Genomic DNA, 21,583 nt, shown 5'->3' with positions numbered 1-21,583 from the left:
TTTCAGTCTCTGTGCTTCATATTGGCTGACAATTGTTCCTAAGCAGTGTTGATACCCCCATACTTTATTTACCAAATTAGTAATCAATATGATATATGTTTTGTAGCTTGAGACAGTTGGATGGCAACTTAACCTTCAGATGGGTCAGTCCATGCAGGCAAAACAGAAATCTCCTCAAGCTGTATTAGAACTTGGAGTAAGCAGCGAAGATTCAAAGGTAAGAGCTCTTTGTCATGTTTTCCCCCCCAGTTGTGTTCTAGCAGCTTTGCAGATAACGAATGATTTAAGGATCGAGCACTGCACCTGAGGGAACATACATGTCTGTTGTTTGTAGATGGTTGCTTAGTTGTTGCATTCATGAGTCTCTGAATTTTAACATTCTGGCCAGGGGACACTCAAACAGCAAAGCCCAGAACAGGAAGTTGGATCAAGCAATCAGCATGCAAGATGCGCATCTCTACACAACGTGCATTTGGGATATGGGAGGTGTTTTCATCAGCCAGTCTGTGGCCATCTGCAACCTTTGCTTACCCATCAACCCTTTTTCAGTATAGTGTTTGTTTCTCAGCTAGAGGTGGTTGTGGGCAACACTAAGTCAGCCTTTATGCTTCAGGTATTAGAAACAAGATGTAAATTTAAATGGGACATTGAATGATGGACAGCTGAGGGTACTTCTAAACAAAAGATTTACACTATTTGGTCTAATCTTAGATGTTGGTTCATTTTGGGAAGCTAAGATGATTTATTTCTGATTCATTGGAAATTATATCAAAGGTGGTGTTTTCTTTTGAAGTGTTTCTTTCTTTGCACAATTTTGTGTGGTCTTTTTTCTCATTGGTAGAACTTTCCTCTCATTTTGTCTCCTTGTCCCTGGATTTACGCTACTCATTTGGTCCCCTCTTTTAACTCCTCACCACACTGAAATTCAGTGTCTTTTTCCTGAAACTGGTCTGTTATCCATTGTTTTGCCACCTTAGTAACTTGCAATACTGTATTGAGAAATTTATATCCATGCCCGTCTGGGATGCCACCATACGGTGTTACAAGTTTTTATTATATTTGTTAATAAAATTGCTGACATGCTTTATTTTACTTTCATAAACCTTTGGAGTTTTTAAATACAATGAAATTCTGACTGGAAAATTTTAAAACTTCCCTTTCTCTTTTGCTAACTCCCCCCCCCCCACGCTATTAGAAAAATATATAATGGAAACCATATATACTGCTAGGAATTGATTTGCCTTTTGTGTACAGTAGGGATGAAAGATTGTGGGTAAAGTAACATTTATTTGCACTCACTTATTAGCATGTGAGTGTTGATAAGCTCATCATATTCTCTTTTGTGTTTTGGGTGATATGAGGTCAGCAGAAATGAGAATGATTGTGGATCAGCTTCATATTTTTTGACAGATTGGAGATGGAAACAGTGATTTATAAAAAGTGCCCACAATTAATCTTGTCATTGTAAAGATGGATTTCATTGTACAATTTCCCCCAATTTTCTCCCCTCTTTTTTAAGAGCAGGCAACAATTGTTCAGAATATTAGTAAAATTATATAACATAATGAAGATTATTTTGTACTGTTCCACCCTATTGAGTGTTGAGTTGAGAATTCAGTGCTTTAGGAAAGTAATTTGATTTAAACTTTGAAGTTTATGCAAAAAAAAAAAAGAAATCTGGAGATGTAGCAATAAGCAATGGCATTTAGATTTACATATCACTTCAAAGTGCTTTACAGTCGTCTAAGCCGTTTACAGAGTCAGCATATTTTCCCCAACAATCTGGATCCTCATTTTACTGATCTTGGAACGATGAGTCAACCTTGAACTAGTCAAAATTGAACTCCTTGCAGTTGGCAGAATTAGCTGATGTAGAGGAACCCGTAAGAACACCTGCTCCATATTTACCTATTTGAATTTGGCACACAGCTAAATCGAGAATCTGACTATTATAATAAGGGTATGGCTGCAGTTGGTCTTAAAGGTAATCGAAGAATTTAGAAGTGACTCAATATCAAAGTGTTATATGTAGTCCAAATTTTTAAAAGCTTTGTAAGTGAAAGCATTTTAGATTATGCCTGTGACAGGCAGAAACTTGTGCCAATAGTGGATCGATGGCATAATGGTCCCTATACCGTTTAGCTATTTGAAGAAATGAACAATTGTGTTATGGAGCTTATTGGAAATTACAAAGAACAGCTCCACATGTGCCTTCTTACTATATTGTAGGGTTTTTCCTCATAGGTTGGAAGAAATTGCACTTATATGTGGCTACTATTGTAACTTGAACATATAAAACATCTGTGGATTAAAAAACATCTGTGGATTAAGAATCTGATAACCAATGGCATGATGCAACCGTGCAGGTACTAAAGATTAATGATACATATAGAAAGAAATCAATCACAGCAAAAGCTGTTAGTGCATATCCTAAACTCCTGACTGAAGGTCTAATAGTGAAGATGGAGAGCTTTATTTGTTATTGTGATTGATTGATTAGATAAATAATTTGATTTTGGGATTGTTTATTGAGATTGATTTATACTTCCAGAATCAAGAGGCTGAGGTAGTAGAGAAATTGTGCAAATGGAGATATTGTATTCAGGGGAAAATATTTTGTTTTTACTAACTTGTACTATGGAAATATCTCCAGGCAAAATCTTAAGATAAATGGACAGTGATAGCAATTTTGGTCTAAACCCTAAAGCAGATTTCTTCATTATGCATCCTTGGACCAAAAGATGGTGTTTATATTATAGGCTGTGACTTTGCTTAGTTGATGTATGCCTTATTGACACAGATGCTGATGATAAGCAAATAGAAGTGCTTCGTTTTGAACTCACATATTGGCTACTTGAAAGGAACTCTGCAAATACCAATTTTTTTAAAAATGATGAGGTACTTTGTATTGAAAAGTAAAGTATAAACATCCTAAATAAGTGGATTTATCAGCATTGACAAATCTTCCCTTTCCCTAAGGGTGTCACTTACTGCAAGCATTTTGTTTGCAAGTGTTAGTAGCACTTCATGTAAATTTGCAGCTTAAATTATAAGAAGACGAACTGGAACAAAATTGTACAGTAGAAAGCTTTTTGCAAAAGTATGTTGCTTTTTGGAATAAAGAGATGATTCCCTTTGGAAATAAATTCTTTTTTTGATTTTATTCTTGCCTTTCTCTAATTAAGATTAATTCTAGCTCAAGGATATATTATGAATTCTAAAAGGCATGGGTTAACTAACTAACTTTTGTTTCAATACTCCTTGACCTAAATTCATTGCATTGGCTCACTAGAGGGCGATAGAGCTCTTTAAAGTTTCTTTGATGTTGTGGGTGTGTTCCCCCCCCAATAATATTGACTCAGTTGTGGATTTAAGTAGCTGAGGGAAACTGTGTTTACTTTTGTAATCTGCATAAAATAGAACAGTTGATACTATTCAGATCTAATGTCTTTAGTTTACATGAAATTAAAATAGTAAATATTGGTTCAATTTTTATTTGTATTTGAAATCTAATAAATACTTCAAGAGATATTTAAAATTAATGTCTGAAAGGCAAAAGCATTTTAGTGTGTGAATTATATTTGTAAAAGGAATTAACTCTCTAACTGAAGGAATATCAAGAGATTGCAAATTTACAAATGTTTTTATTAGCTTAGATTTCTTCTTTTAAAAAATGTCATAGTTAATCCAATAAAACCATTTTAGATTATTATTGCTGGATGGGAATGAAAGGAAGGACCGTGCATCAGGCAAAGACAGTGAGTACTCTAAATCTTTGTACTGTGCCCTTTTGGCCTCTGTGTTTCCAGGTTAGGAGGGATAAGCTATTCTCATCCTAAGATACTTCGATCTTTTGAAAATCAACATTTTTGAAAATGTTAGTGAGCAACATTTTATTAAATCACATCAGTGGAGCAGAATTTTTGGGATGTGATGGTTGTAGTTCACAGTATTTATATATGATTGAGCCGTGATGACGCAGTGGTTAGAATGCAGTACTTCAGGCTACTTTTGCTAATCACCAGCTGCCAGCAGTTTGGCAGATCGAATCTCACCAGGCTTAAGGTTGATTCAGCCTTCCAAGGTCGGTAAAATAGCAATAGCAATAGCAGTTAGACTTATATACCACTTCATAGGGCTTTCAGCCCTCTCTAAGCGGTTTACAGAGTCAGCATATCGCCCCCACAGTCTGGGTCCTCATTTGATGAGGACCCAGATTGTTGGGGACAATATGCTGACTGTAAAGCTCTTAGAGAGGGCTATAAAGCACTGTGAAGCGATGTATAAGTTTAAGTGCTACTGCTATTGTTTGTTTTGGTATCTTTTCTATTCCATTAGTGGGCTGCTACTAAAATGAATAGTCTGATTTCAGAGTTTTCTCCTCAGATGTTTAATAATAATAATAGTAATAGTAGTAATACTAATACTAATACTAATAATAATAGTATGGTTCATTGACATTGCAATACCTGGAGATGCACGAATTGAAGATAAACAGCAAGAAAAAATCACAAAGTACTGGGACTTGCAAATTGAAGTTGAGCGACTGTGGAAAAAGAAATTGTGTGTTGTCCCGATTGTAATTGGAGCCCTTGGAGCAATATATAAACAGCTACCTCGTTATTTGGAAATTTTAAATTTATCACACTTGAACATTCTGGTTCTATAAAAAAAGCCACCCTACTTGGGACAGCTTATATCCTCCGACGTTACCTTAACAGTTCCTAAGTCCTTGGTTAGGACTCAAGCTGTTGAGCTACCAACCAGCCCCAAAGGCTGTGAATCTCACCAAATATTAACCACATAATGATGATGATGATGATGATGATAATACATCAGGAATACATCAGGAGGGTCCACAACAATACATCAGGAGGGTCCGCAAAATATTAAAATCAAAGCTGAATGCTGGAAATATAATAAAAGCCATTAATACATGGGCAGTTCCAGTGATACGCTACTCAACTGGAATCATCAACTGGACTCTGGTTGAACTGGAAAACTTGGACCGGAAAACACGCAAACTTTTGAATATGTACCACGCTTTACATCCACGAAGTGACATCGACAGGTTGTAACTGCCAAGAAAAATACGGGGCAGGGGGCTATTGCAAATGCATCAAACTGTAGAAAAATGAAGTTTGAGTGATTATGTGAACCAAAGTACAGAAAAATTGCTACAGGCTGTGAAAACGGAGAACAGCATAAAAACAACAGAAACAAAGGCAGAATATAAGGAAAAACAGCTGGATGACAGATTAAATAGATGGAAAACCAAAGTTTGCATGGACAGCACTTGAAAAACATTGAAGGAAAATGTGATGACAACTTGACATGGACATGGCTTAAGATGGGAACTATCAAGAAGGAAACGGAAGGTTTAATACTGGCTGCTCAAGAACAAGCACTACAAACTAATTCCATGAAAACGAAGATAGAAAAATCCACTGACAAACCAAACTGCTGACTTTGCAATAACAAAGTCGATACTGTTTCACATTTAATATGTAAATGCAGCAAAATTACACAAACTGATTACAAAGCTAGACATGACCGAGTTGATAAATTAATCCACTGGTCATTATGTAAAAATATGATTTACCTGTATCCAGAAAGTCATGGGAACATAAAGTGTAAAAAGTTATCGAAAATGAGAAGGTGAAGATCTTGTGGGACTTCCGAATACAAACGGATCGTCATTTGGAGCACAACACGCCAGATATCATGGTTGTAGAGGGCCGAAGTGTACAGTTTATTGATATCACTGTTGCTGGAGATCCCAGAGTCGAAGAAAAAGAACTAGAAAAAATAAAAAAATATCGCGACCTGGCCATCGAAACTACACGGCTATGGATGAAGCATGTAACAATGATGCCCATTGTCATCAGGGCACTTGGCACCATGTCCAAGAATTTTACAAGATACATCAACAACATGCAGCTTCCTGCAATAACATCAGCAGAACTGCAAAAAACAGTCCCTCGGGAATAGGGCGGCATACAAGTTGAATAAACAAACAACTGTGTTATTCGGAACATCTTATATTTTAAGAAGGTACTTGGTTGATACCTAGGACGCTGGCAGCAAACCGTATCAACCATTAGCACCAGTCACTGGTATTTGTAATGCATTTTTGAATGTTCAGTTGGCTGAGTTTCATGTTTAATGAATAAAGTATATAATTATAATAATAATATTCTAAAATCCAGCATTGTCTCTTCATGGCCCCCCTGTCAATAATCTTCCTGTTTAGAAAACATGAATTTGAATAGTTGTGTGACAATCTATCATGACTCTATTGGTAATAATTATTAATAGGGATCCAAATGAGGAAACTAACTCCATGGTGGCTTGTCTCTCCTGGTGTTCCACTTCACATTATGACCACAAAAGTAGAAACTAACTATGGGGGGGCTTTAGGCCAGTGTTGAGCCTGGGTGACTGCCTGCAGTTTTCTTGGCAAGATTTTGGAAGTGCTTTACCATTTCCTGCTTCTTAGAGTTGAGAGAGTGATTGGCCTAGGTTATCCTACTGGCTTTGTATCTAAGTCAGGACTAGAACACATAGTTTCCTTGGCTTCTAGTTTGATGCTTCCATCATTACACCAAACTGACCCATAGTTAAACTCCTAAAATTGGCCTTTTTATTTAAAATGGGATTGGTTGAAAATAGAAATAATAACCCTTACTGTGATGTGGGAATTTGCTACGTTTTGATACATTCTACTAGTGGAAAATAATGATCTTTAAAAAAAAAAAAAAAACAGAAATTGACTGATTGAGCGGCAGTTATGAAAGAACTGGTTTAGTTGATTAGCACTAATACAATAATATAATCAGATATATATTGGACTGTAGTTCTTTGCCAACATGATCCTCTCCAGGAGTTTGTTTGTACGTATCTGGAGCTTAATATTGTCAGTATTATTATATTTGTGTCACAAGGCCAGAATCCATGTAAAAATTAACTGTAAAACTAGCACTGATGAAATGATGAATAGCAATTTAAATTCAGATCTAATACCTTCTGGTAGAAATAAACATGATAAAATGTTCTATTTTGTATTTAATCTACCTTTCCCCAAGATGCTTCCATGAAATCATCTTAATGACAAAATATAATTTAGTTTTCTGAAAGTTGTATTAAATAATGATATTACAGGAGTCTTTATTTGTGGGAAGAATTTTAAACAGAAGACAAACTAGGTCACTATAAGGTTTTCCAGAACAGAAAGCCAGGATGTGGAACAAATAAATAAAAGAATAAATAATCAGTTTTCTGTGTTCAGGATTGTTGTTTTCATCTGCATAGCTTCTAGTTTTTTTTTTTATATTTCTTTATTTTTAATGTAAAAGTATTGTTAACTTCCAGTTCAATTATAGATATGTTTACTTGGAATCTCTCTGTATCAAATTTAAAGTAAATGGACATGACTTTATTAATATAATTTGTATGTTATGAAATGAAATTCTATTTTAGCAAACTTTGGAATAATTTGGTAATAGACATGTGCAAACAATTTATATACATTTTGAATTACAGAACACTATTTTTTAGTTTGAAATGAAAATTGGAGAATGAGTCCTATTTGTATTACTTTGGAAATGTTTCAAGGTCAAAAGAGTTTCAAGATAATTGAAAAACTTGTTTCACAATTGTTGGACCATGCTGTAATGCCGCAATGACAGTGGATGTCTAACAATGATGTTATTCCTCCATTGATTCCAAAGCCCTGATATCATGGTATTTTTGTATTTCAACCATATTGAACAATGAAAACATGCTTTTAAATGTAAATCATGACCAAATTAAATTTATCATTGAAGTACATGTTTTTCCCCTCTTAACCTCATTTCATTTCTGTTGGGTTCTGTTGATGTTTCATTACTCAACTAGGTAACGTCAGTATACAGCAATTACTGTGCCTAATTGGTAATAAAATGTCTGCAAGCAAACATTCAAGCTCAGAGACCATCAAGACCTCCACAGTTCATTCCTGAGCTATAGATAATCTCTTCTAATGGGATCACTTCAGTTCTTCAGAAAATGTGAAAAGTAGTAAATATGTGCCACAAAAGAGATGTGCTCTGGTTAGTTGAAGTTAAAAACTCAAGTTTTAGTCAAAAATTTCAAAGTCCTATATAGCTTCATTTGATACATTCTCTGGCTTATAATTCTGAATAAAATTTGAAAATAGAGAGTATTATTTCATTGAAGTTTTATATATTTCATTTTTCACCTCTAATAATTGAATCATTGTCCTATATTTCTTTTGTTTTAAGCAATTAGCCAAAAAAATTACAAGGTCTTTTGCTTTTCTCCCAATGCCTCTGTCATAAACATGTTGGCATAACTTTTGTTGCTGAGATATTATAGTAGTTAATTGTAATCAATACTGACTCTGGGTGGCTGGTCAAAATTAAAAACTCAAGAAAGCAACTAAAATAATAATGACTACACATCCAGAAGCAGCTGAAGACAATAATAGTCACATCACAAGCCCCATCTCATGGATCCCATTGATCTGACTGCCTTTATTTGTACTTGATAATATGTGCTAGAAGGTTAAATCCATTATGCTAAGTAATTTGATTTATTTCAGTGGAATTGATACAAGATTCCTTTATCTGAATGATAAAGAGAGTAACAATATGTTACTAGACAGAGAATTGCAATGCAAAATGAACAACTCATTAAAGATCAGCTAAATATGTTATATAGTCTTCTGGATGGTTTTGATTAAAATAAAATCAAATAAAATCAGATAATATTACAGTGTAAATACAAAGAAGCAGTATGTTTGGTCGGTTTTTTTTTTAAGTTATTGCCTGATAAAATCTAAATAATCATATTTACCAGAAATTAAAATTTATAAATAGCTTACCTTTAAAACACATTTTATAATCAATGAGAATATGGCCCACATTTTGGTGGGAGATTGCTGTAAATTTATTGTCATTTTCTCTACTGATAAATATTTCATTTTAAATAGCCAAAAAACTATTTGAAGTAGTAGTAATGTAGTAATGATTTATAAGATTAAACACTAGCTGAATTTGATAAGAAACAAGTCAATGATATTTTAAATGAAAATTATGTTTCCCTAAGTTTGTAACTCCTTTTATCGTCTTTGTATCAGTTACTGAGAAGTTTAATGAGACTTTGTAATTTTGACCTAGAGAGCCTTGTGTAGCTTAGGTTCAGAGCCAACTCCCTTGTGCTTGTGAATACAATAAGGAGGGCTTATGGTCCCAATGAGAAATAAAAGAGATATATGCCCAAAGGCAATTTTTCTCTGTAAGGCGGTCTACGATATGCAACGCCTGACAACATCTTTTTTATTGATCTTATGTAAGACAGTAAAGATACTATTTTATTTTTAGTTGCTTTACTTTTAAAAGTAGTTACAGTACTTTGGAAAGGCTGAGGTTCTGATTGGATGGCCATATTTATTTATTTATTTCAATATTTATTGGGTCTATTTTTTATAATAATTTTTATTTCAAGTTTAAAAATACAAAGTACAAAATTAATACAAAATGTGAAATATATAAAAGTAAGGAAAAGTAAAAATACCGAGATAAAAATTAAAAGGGAAAGAGGGAAAATATATTAAAGAAAAATATAGAAAGAAAAGACTTCCCTTTTCATCAAGACAAGTACAAACATTTTCAATAACTTAACACCTCTAATATTTCATCCAGAAATCTTTTCATTCTGTATCTCATCTTTTATCTATTAGCAAATAAGATAGGCTCATCATTCAGTGTTATTCAGCAAAAATCCATTAAGAGTTATCAGAACGAATATATTAACTTCAAATAAGTACAATAATTTCATATTTCTTTCCATTATAGTTTCTTGTCACTTTTGCAAAGATACAAAGAACATTTTCCCATGTTTTATATCTTAAAATATTTTAACACATTTGTAAGGCTTTAGATGCAAGTGCTACAGAAATGTATAGTAGCAATCATTAGAGCTTATACCATGTTTTTCTGAAAATAAAACCTATCCCAAAAATAAGCCCTAGCCTGATTTTTAAGTCTATGCCTAATATAGGCAAAAATAAGCCCTAGTTAAGAGCCCACCCACCATATGTTTTTGTTTGCCTGTGGCCACAACCATCATAAGGCAAATGGCCATGTGGCACATCCAGCAGCCTTCTTTCCCCCATGCCAGATTGCTTCATCTTTAGAAGGGGAAAGCTGGCATGGCCACGGCTGGAGAGCTGGGAAGAGGCACAGGCTGCAAGGCAGGAGCCAGCAGATCATCCCCCCACTAGGTTGCAACAGGAGAGGCATCAGCCTTCGTGCATCAGATCAGCTGCAGTGGAGAGCAAGGATGACGCAGGATGAGCGGGTGGCAGGTGTGCATACAGACTCTGCTCTGGTTGTGGTGGTGGCTCTTTAGTGCCTAGCTGGCCAAGATGGCTCTGCTACTCCTGCAGTGGAAAAGAGGCAAGAAACACACTCAAGACTCCCAAGGTTCTATTTATTAATGCCAACTCAAGGAGAGGGGATTTATTCAGGGCAGCAAATTGCTGCAGCATTGCCACTGAATAATCAGGTGAGGTATGGGGCAGGGGCGTGTATTCCTTGCCTGATTGTTCGGTGGCAGCACTGCAGCATATTTACTGCCCTAAGGATTCGGTGCACCCTCCTGAAATCATCTGCAGAACAATCAATCCCCTCTTGTTGAGTTGGCATTTTGGCACAGCAATGGACAGAGTCTTAGAATCCTAACCCTAACTCTAACCCTAACCCTTGAATGAGTTTCTTGCCTCTTTCTCGCTGCAGCAGCGAATAAACATGGATGGGCAAAGCTAGACGAGTGCTGGAAGACGACGTAGGACCGCGAGGATGGAGCATGCAGTGACTGTGGCATAGCACTATCCCAGCCCTGCCTCCTGCTTCATCCTGTGGTGATGGCACCAGCCTGGTGGATGCTCTGTGCAGCTGCATGTGTGAAAAAAGACATTCCCCTCAAATATTTTAGGGCCCAAAAGAAAATAAGACTAGGTCTTATTTTGGGGGAAACATGATAGTTGATTTCTGACTAATGAAGAAAACTAAAGTATAAGACCAGAGTAATTAGAACAACAGTATAATAAATAGTTCAATAAAATGGGCCAATCCCATATTGCAGCAAGCAACGATTCGATTTGTTGGAGAAAATTATAAATTTAGAACAAACAAAATATTTGGTCTTTTGTCCTGGAATATGCAGAACTCAGAACAGCAACTATGTATTCATTCTGCTTTTCTCTAATTGTTGGTACATGGTCTTTGTGAGCTTGATATGCATAACCCTAAGCCACCAAATGATTTGTTTATGCTTAGCTTAGAATTATATCTGACTCCACCCCAAGAAAGAAGCAGGATTTATACATCACATTAACTTTAAAAAGTGTGCAAACACATATATAATATGTTATGGCCCTGTTTAGAATATTTCATTCTTTTTGTTTCAAATAGTTTATTTTTCTCTTCAATTGAAAGTCTTATTCCAGATAAATTAACAGATTTTTCTTATTAACATTATCATGCTAGTTTGATAACTAAAATTTAAGAATATCAGAAATCTAGCATGGGTTTCTTTTCAAATGAAATCCTATAATTCATGCAAAAGAATTCATTGTCTTACAAGCAAGCATATAATTACTGGCAATCGTAGGCATTTTCTTTGAAATAATACTTTTTCAAAAATATTATACAAAAATGTGTATAATAGGAGAACGTTATAAGAAAAAGAAATGTATATACAGAATTTTAAGTTGTTTAATGGTTCAATATATGATATTCTTAATGAGAAGAAAACCTGCAATGAGCATTGATTTCTGCAGAAATATGTGTAAAATGTTCTATTAATCTTATGTTTCTAATGAAAACAATTTGTTGTTTTAATTATTCAGATATTCTATCTGGATATCAAAGTGCTATATCAATAACACAGTAACTATTTCAAAACACACACACAGACACACACACAATCACTCACTCTATCTGGTTGCATCAAAGTTTATTCATTTCAGGCCATTTATGATAATCTCAAAGAACAAAGAAACTGCAGACACTTCTCATGGTAGATTTAATATGATGTGTGTTTTCTTTTAAAGCTCTGATTCTTAATAATGCAATTTCAAATCTCAACAATTTATATTGCATTGTGATTTATAGTGATAAAGTAAACAACAAAATGATTTCTCAGTAGTTGCTCTAGCAGTTTGAGAATTTCTGACACAAATATCAAACCTTAAAATGGTTGCTGGAGTACTAGGTGAAAGACTTCGCATTCTGAATAAAGGCCACATACATGAAGAATATAGTTTTTGTAGTCTAGAATTTATACATCTCTAGAAACCCTCTTATTTCTTATACCATTTCAAAACTTTTCTATTTCACTTACCAACTAACTAACTTAGTTTTTTCTTTAGGTAGATGTTCTGGCTTCAAGACTCACAATCTGTGTACAGGTCGTATATGAATATATTATACTCATGTCAACAGCAATAAATTTTTTCCAATCTGAAGCAGATAGCATTTACATGAACTTCTGTTTTCTTTTTCAAACTGATTAATATGGACTAATATATCCTCATGCATAACCACATTTTCCAAAGCAGCAAGTTCTTACATTTTTCATCAGCAGGACAGGTAATCTAAACAGCATGATGTTTAACTTGGGAAATAAGAAAATAAAATACCAATGTAGAGTGGAAAACTATAATGTGTGTCACATAATAGTTTAAACAGAGAAGGTTAAAACTTCACTATAAGGGCATTCTCTTTTAGTTTAGCTCATATGTGAATGGCATGAAAATTAAAGTTGATCTTGTTTAAAACTTTCTGAAGAATAGTATTCTTGTAGAAATAGGAGAAAAAACGTGTTACAGGACAAGAAGAATGTGGACAATCCAACTCAATCCACTCTAATTAATTCAGAGGATAAAATGGGCATGGAAATAATTTATTAAAGTAGGTCGAGGTTTTGCAACAATGTCTATGGGGAAAAATATACATTTTGTAGGCACATGGTAGGGCAGAAAGCATGGTGAACTGTGTGAAGTTATATATATGTTCCTCTGCACAACCTCCCAAAACTGCAGAGAAGCTTCAATTCGAAAAGCAAAAATTAGCATTCTTCTGTGCAAATTCTTCTCTGGGCGTGGCTACTTTCAGTGAAATGACTACTTCCATTATAGCCGATCTCCTTAAAATTGTGAATTGTGCTTGATGGCTTTAACCCATGGGTGTCAAACTCACTGCGTCACGTTGATGTCACATGACGTATCACAACATTTTTTGCCCTTGTGGAGCCTGGGTGGGTGTGCCCTATGTGTTACGCATCTGGCCCGCAGTTTGACATCCCTGCTTTAACACACAAAAGACAAGCTGAAACATTTTTAAACTATCAGGCTTTGCAGTGCCATCCACAGATAAATCTTAGAAAAGTGGGGACAGCCTTTTTCTTTCTTTCTTTATGAAGCTAACTGCTAGCCCCACTGCAGCTGCTTGGGAAATGATGCCCATTCTGGGATAAAACTCAGGAGCTCACATATACTGAAGGACAAAGTGGTAGAGGTGGGGTGGTAAACAGGAATAAGACCTGGGGGGTGGGTTGAGGGGAGAGTGGAGGGGATGGCCCTGTAGTGTCCCTGTGTTTGGTCATAAAGATAAATGATCATGAACAGTTTGCAGCTGCTGTAAGTTTGAAATAGGATTGTGTGTAACTTTTGGAAGCTGGGGTCTATCATAACTTTGAATAGATATTGTGACTGGTTATTTTTTGATAACTATCTGTATTCAGTTGTGACTCAACAATGGGGACAAGTACAGTATTTTGAAATATATTGGAGGGCAGAGAGAAAGAGAGAGAGAGATTGGATTTCATCATTTTGCTCTATGGGGTTGTTGATGGCATTAGAAATAAATGAGCAAACATGGACAAGTTTTCTGAGTGTTTCAAAATCATTTTCTGTGATAATTAGGCCAGCGGTCCTTTCTCAGTTGTGTCTAAAATAGTATCGTCTGAAATCATGATCATCCAGGGGGAAGACCTTGGATGCCTGCCTATTCATACAAAATCTCAACTGAAAAGTCATTTACGAGTGATAATCCTGCTATGAAATGTCTATGATTATAACTGCATTATGATCGCAACATTTATTACAGTATTGGACATAAAATTGCTATGTAAACAAAGGAGAATTATGTTGAATTATATGCTCAGATGAAGTTTGTATCCTGTTAGAATAGTGGGCCATTGTAACAATGTTTATTCTTTTGAAGCAGTTTTTCCTCCCTAAACACTTCCTTGCCCATTCACATTCATGGGAACTTGTTCTGCACTGCTTGAAATAAATAAGGTCCTTTTGTAAAGCATTTAAGTGATGACATAATGACCACCCAGGTAAAAAAATGTACTAAGAGGATAAATTCCATCAGGGGGCTTTTTAAAATGTAAAGAGTAGTTTTAATTAGGTTTGAATGTAAGCTAAACAAGCTTTTTTTTAAGGGAAGAAGATATCTTTCTATTTCTTTATCATCTTCTCTTAACTGATTTCAGATTCTAATTAAAAAGGAATTTTTAAAAAAGCTATCCCTGAGATATGATTTTGAAACTTTAAGAAGACATTTTTAAGCATTTTTAAAGCATTATATATTGTAATCATAGACTTTTATTAGATCAGTACTTGGCTTATTAATTAAACTCTCCATTAAAAACTATTGATCTTGGTCTTATCAGCTGTGACTTTTCAGACTGAATTGTATCTCTGGAAATCTGAGATAGATTACAAATTGAGGAGTATGTGGCTGATCTCTGAGTAGAAGGTTATACCCAGTGATGTTTTAGTTCCCCTAAATCCCAATCTCATAAAATAATTGTTTTGCCTTCAATGTTTAATTTAATACCGATTTGTTTATTCAAGGACAGGTTTAATTTCTAATATTGTTCTCTTTCATTAATTATTCAATAGGTACGTATAGCAACTTTTTTTTCCAGGAATGTAAATAAATTACCACAAGTAAAATCTTTTTCCTTGAGGCATTAAAGTAGCTGCATTCTTTGATTTTTTTCTGTGGCTAATTCTTAGCTCGTTGTTGACAGTTGGTGCACAAATACGCAACCATTTCACTTCTGACAATCCCAACATGTTGCTGTGTTAATACAAAGACAGCCAGGGATAGACTGGAAGCAGTCACCTAAGCATTCCAAAGGAGGTAGTTGCTTTAATGTCTCTGGATTCACAAATAAGCTTTGTGAAGGACCTTTTTGGATTCTTTTCATAGTTCTATTATATAGCGCTCAAATAGCGTTTCTCTAATATTTTCCACAACAATAACCTATAAATGTAGGTTAGGTTAGGAGATAGTGAGTGGCCAATATTATCCAGTGATCTTCCATGAATGAAATTCAAACCCAGTCTGCATCTTCCCAATCCTAGGCCAACATTTTAAGAACAGCCCCATGTATTCATTGACAATTTGTTTTAATAAGTGTATTCTCTTCTGTTTTTCAGTCCACATTATTTTAGGAGCAACTATGTTGTGATCAATATTTTTTTTATTAGTATTAATCATTAATATTAATAGTACTGCAAATTGGATCATGTGCAAATTGATCTTCAGGATCTGTGGGCTAACTCATTTCCAGAAACCAAGGATGACAGAGAGACTTCATGTAAAAAACAGATGGCTTGTTTACATGATCTGAACATCATTTACATGTTCAGTTTTAAATCTTGAACTGGATAAAATGAGGGCAATAATAATAATAATAATAATAATAATAATAATATTATGGGTCAACTCTATTAAAAATCAATTTTTACTTCAATTCCATGATTAAAAAGGGATTACATTACAGTAATTATTCCATTGTTCAACTAAATTTCTTCCTATTTAAATAATTTGTTAAGATGCACAATTTTGTTGAAAATGTTCAGATTCTTGAGAGATGCAATGATCTTATATAAATCTCAAGAAACATTAACCATCAGGACAGGATGCCAACTCTGTCCTCCATCACTTAACACCTATTGCTTTTTAGAGAATACATGTTGCTGTGCTATTAAATTGACACATTTGTAAAAATTATTTTTTCATTTCAGTTAATATAAAACTCAGCCTATAGATTTCAATGTTAATAGCCAAGAAAAGTTGTTTTCGCTTCTATAGTATGTCAATAGGAACTTTAATGCTTTTGTCAATTACCCTGTATTAGACATGATACAGGGTAATTTTCATAAGAATGTGCTTAAAAATGAATCATAGCCTAATTTATTAACAAAGTTGCATGTTTGTGGCTTTATGTTACCTTGATAATACACATATTCTTTAAAATATTCTTTTTAAAAGAAGACTTCAGCTTTCTAAACTAGACTTGTTAGTACTATTACTTAGCCCTTCTTACTTGAAAATTTGTCAACATCAATGTTCCCCTCTTTTTTCTGGATTTGTCTTTGAAAACTACTTAAAATCTTTAATTGGTGCAAATTCAACTCTTATTTCGGCAGGCAAGAGCTATTAAAGCAGTACTGCAGCAGTGCTACATCAATATTATGGGTATTTGATTGGTTGCCACTTTGGAGTAAAATTAAAAGTGTTGGTTTTTACCTATAAAACTTTATTCTCTCTTCCATTGAGTGATTGTGCTAACAAATCATTGTTGACTCTTAGGAACCATGCAGATAATCTCCATGATGTTTATTGAATTCCTGTACTGTGTTGCATTAAATTTGTATTGCTTTACAACAGGGTGAAGGAAATGATTGCAAAAATAAAGGAATTGTGCTTTGTTTGTAAGAAAAAAATTAAAATTAAAAATGTAAATTAACAATACATACAATTGTGTATATTATTTAGGTAACAAGCACTGTGAAAAACATCATTATAAGGATGTATGGAATTCTTTGTAAATTAGAGCCACAGTTAGATTTGTACAGTGATTAGAAGAATTCTCCAAAATGTTTCCCCACATTCAGATAAGTGGATTTTTGCAATATATGGGTTACAGAATTCTTCAGAAACAATTGGGTCATTCTGGACAAAGTCTACATATCTGCAGAGTATGCAGATGGGAAAAGCTCAGTCAGGGTGTTGAAATAGAAAAGGAAAGATGCAAATTAAAAATTTTAACTGGGCCAGGAAGCAACTGACCTCTATTTCTCAGTTTCAACTATCTCAAACAGCTGTTATGAAAGGAGAAAGAGTGCCATTCATGTATATAACCTTGAACTTTCAAAGAAAAGTGAACTTAAAAAAAAATAAGCTAAAGCTTTTCTTCGGTATCAAATGAGTTAGCATGTTAAGTCAGCATCATATTGGTCATTATGTAAGGATATATTTCAGTGTCTGATTTATAATGGTATAGATTTTACAACTTTGGCTTTTCAGTTTTGTTTTAAAATGTCCTTCTGAACCTTTTCTAATTGAATTGCTCATTACTGCCATTTCTGAGAGTCATGTTGGAACAACTAACCTTCTCCAACCAGTGACATCAGTGCTTTCATATTGTTCAAATAAGACATTATGTCTGGTCAACATTATTTATAATACTGAAGATAGTTTTTCACTCTAATAATTTCAGCCAAAGTAGGTCATTCAATAAATGTCAGTAAGGCAGAAAAATAAGTTAAATGTCACTTGAAAGAGCCATCTATGCATAAATTTGTGAGGTACTCTAAAAGCTTTTATAGGTAACGTGGCTAAAGATCTTTTTATTCCATTGGTTTTTAATGATGGATGAATGAATGATTGCATTAAATAATCTAGAGGTTTACTTTGTTGCCTACTTGCTTGTATTCAGAAATTTCATAATTATGAATACTGGAAGAAAAGAGGTGTCTTGTCTTTTTAAAAAGGTAACTAAATTTTCAAAGGTCTCCAGGTAGGTTATCATAATTCTTACTGGTTTATTAAATGCAATTCAATATTTAAGGGGTTTTGTTTTTGTTTTTTAATTCTTTCTGTATAAAGACTAACCAGTTTCACACTGTCATCTCTGAATTTGTGCCATATTCTTGTCATAATGTAAAAAAGTTTGGCTTTATTTCAATATGCACATATCTAATCAAATCTTGGGCATAAGTTTTATAAACAAACACTTGATACTTGAACTCCATCTCTCCTTCATACATATTTATTTGGAAAATATAACAAAGTATTTCTAGTGAAGAAAAAATGTTGCTATTTAGAAAATACATTGCTTTAAGTATAAAATGTATGATTCAGGTTGGCAATAATTTCATTTGCATATATCCTTTACTTACTAAGCTTGCATGAGGTGAGCTGAAAGAGAATTCTGCTTGGTTATGAATCCTAGGTCCCTCTTTCAGATCTTTCGATTGAATCCATGAAAGTTGTCAAGAGTAAGGATCAAAAAGAGGAAAGTACCAGAGAAAGGCTGACATCAATTTCATAGACATCTGTAGTTTTCTATGAATAGACTATGGTTTTCTATTTAGAATTTTGGACTAGGTCCATAATTTGGCATTTTAGATAGTATTTTAGCATTCACTAATATTAAAAATGTGCGCTGTTCAGGTTTTTGATAAACATTTTAACCAGCTTTTAGGTATCTAAACTGAGAATCTAGGAATTGTTCAAACAAAACTACTCCTTTTTCCATGGTATTGCTGTACCTTATTTCGCCTTAGTTATAGGTAACAAAATTTGAAATCCAAGATTTGAAGTTTGTAATATTTGCACAGCACCTGTTTTGATTAAGATGCAATAATTCAATGTATAGAAAGTGATAGGGAAAGGAATCACGGCTAAGACATTTGTTTTTGGACGATGAGAGCATGTTTTTTTTTATTTGACTTCTTCCCCTGCCACTTTGTTACTTTATAAGTTAAGTGTTATTCTATTTTTTTAATAAATAATTATAACATAAATATTAAATACTTTATGTTTATATTTTATATGCATCTTTATGAAATAAAATTTTATTTATAAAATATTTTATAAATTATAAAATACATATTTATTATATAGCTATACTTTATATTTAAATTAAAAAAATATTGTATAAGTTAAACATTGTAAATGTTAGGAGAATCCCACTGTAACTCCCATCAGTTTGTTAAGGGAAGCCATCAATTCCTATTTCTGACCCCTTGCCTCTTTAAGTCTTTATTGACACCATCTTCTCTTTATCGGTGGTGAAACAAAATAATTAAGAAATGTATATTCTCCTGGATACTATGCTACTGATTGTGGGAGTAAGATTTTCTCAATTACAAACCTTTTTTTAAATGATTCAGGACAAAAAAATGATAACAAAACACAGACCAATGGCGTTTGAATAAGTTTGATTATTACCCCTTTTCTCTTTTAACTTGGTATTCAGGCCTGTTCATTCATAGCAGAGTCTTGTAGCTCCCAGACGTCTTGATTAGATGCTTATGAAGACAAAGATTCTTTTAGCAGAAACTCAAGCAAAAATAGCGTGTTCCACCAGAGATGCTGTGTAACAGATTGGGTACCGTATAGCGCAAGATATATATGGCTATGTATTTTGTTAATGTTTATGCAAAACAACCTATTACCAATCGAAGGCTTAATGTATTTCTATATTAAGGAGCCATTACAATGTAAAACAAGTCTCTTGAGAACAGCTTTCTAAATATGCCTGATTGGAATAAATACATGAGAGATGCAAAAGTGTTACATCTGTGTTCTTGGATTGTCTCCACTTTTAATTAGTCTCCTTTAAAAATCCCTACTTACCCATAATTTAGAATGGAGTGCCTATCAAGCGATTAGTTTGGCTAGTTTCACGCATTATACCAAGCCATGATTTATTTTAAATATGGTTTGCTGAACAAGTCATAGTTGCATGGTCTGCATAAAATTAAGCTATAATTTACTTTAAATTACAGACTGCAGGGGCTGGATCAGTATATCATGCTAAGCCAAAAAAAAATTTTTTTTGCCTCCTAATGTTTTAAAACTCCTACTTTAGAAAAGTTATCTTTTCAATAGCATGTGCGAAAGATCAGATAATGGTGGTGTATGTTATAATTTTGGATAACTAAGTATTTTAAGTATTTTCAAGTTTTTTATACTTTGCTGAATAGACAGATAAACATTTTATTGACTGTCATGTAGTAAAATAAGCACATAGCTGTTGGAATAATAATAGCTGTAAAACAGTATATTACAAAGCATTATTTTAATGCTGCTTTGGGCACAGTGCAAAGAAACATTTTAGTCTTGCACAAGTACATACTCTCATCCAGTGGGATTTCAAAAGCAAATGGATCTTCCCCCTGCCCCAAATAGTCCTTTTTGTTTTCATTTCAAGCATTTTTTTTTGCAATCTGAGATGTGGGACAGCTGTTTACTAAACAGTTTTGGGCACATGGAAGTAATTGGATAGGTACCGTGTTTCCACGAAAATAAGACAAGGTCTTATTTTCTTTTGACCCCCCCAAAATATGGCTTGGGCTTTATTATTGGGGGAAGGCTTATTGTTTTGGGGTTGTTGGGTGGCTGCTGTCTTGCGAATGGGCTCCGGAAGAGCCGGGCACAGCCTCAGGGGTGAATAGCTGTGTTGCGCTGCTGCGACAGCAGCCATGAGTTGACCACGCTCCCGAATGCACCAAGCTGCAGGAGCGCCTGTTCCCCTCCCCCGGCTTGGCGCCTTCGGAATACCCCTAGATTAGTGAATGGAGTTCTGCATGCCTGGAGATGCTCTGCTCGCTGCTCGTGCGCCTCCCAGCGTCACCATGCCCTGGCCCTGCTCTCCCTGAAGGGCCAGGGCACCGCCGCTGCTGCCATCCCAGCATGGCTTTTTCTCCGGCTTCCAAACTCTGGATATCGGCTGCCGAGTCTTCTGGCAGTGGTCGCTCTGGGAGTGCTTGTTTGTGTTATGTTTGTGGGCCAGCAGTGGCAAGAGAGCAGCCGCCCGGCAACCCCCCCTCTCCATCTGGGCACAGTGCCACTCACCAACCTAGCGGTATCCTAAAGGCGCCAAGCAACACAAGTGACTTTACCCCTCCCCCTAGTTCCTGTGGCTTGGCACCTTTAGGATACCGCTAGGTCGATGAGTGGCACTCTGCCTGGCCAGAGGGGGGGTTGTCCAAGGAGCTTATTTTTGGGTTAGGGCTTATATTTTTGCCTACCTGAAAAATATGGCATGGTCTTATTTTCAGGACATACCATAATTTCATGGAAACACGGTAATTAGATCTTTGCTATTATGTAGAAAAGAATAGAGTTTATTTTGTCTTAAAAGAATTGTTGATCTTTGCTGTCAAATAATTTACATTTCTAACTTTTTCTTAAAGAAAACAAGGAAAATGTTTTGGAACCAAAGAATTAGTTTCAGCTGAAATAAATTCATGATGCCCTATGTTGGTATGTCTGGTGCCTATAATATTTCAAAACATGAAAGCCAAGAAGATACAGTAGGATAGCAATACACAGGAGCCCAAGCAAGGTGCAGTAAGATAAAGAAACTGTTGAGTTGAGCTTGAGTCATGATGATTACTTCAATGCAGTTTTTTGATAACCTGTCAGAAATGATTGTTATTCCCTTTGGTGACTTTTTTGGGGTTTTCTAGTTCAACCAA

General features: G+C 34.7%; 1 protein-coding gene across 1 annotated transcript in view; it reads left to right on the top strand.

Moving 5' to 3' along the window:
• COMMD10 (COMM domain containing 10) overlaps positions 1-21,583 on the top strand; it is a 61,612-nt gene that overhangs the window by 14,433 nt on the left and 25,596 nt on the right. Inside the window, exon 5 of the mRNA XM_032214337.1 lies at positions 107-217. Within this exon, the coding sequence (XP_032070228.1) occupies positions 107-217 (111 nt within the window). The remainder of the gene's footprint in view (positions 1-106; positions 218-21,583) is intronic.

Source organism: Thamnophis elegans, chromosome 3 (assembly GCF_009769535.1).
Source record: "Thamnophis elegans isolate rThaEle1 chromosome 3, rThaEle1.pri, whole genome shotgun sequence".
Lineage (NCBI taxonomy): Eukaryota > Metazoa > Chordata > Lepidosauria > Squamata > Colubridae > Thamnophis > Thamnophis elegans.
Note: the sequence above shows the minus strand (reverse complement) of the source record. Positions and strands in the feature narration are given on the sequence as shown.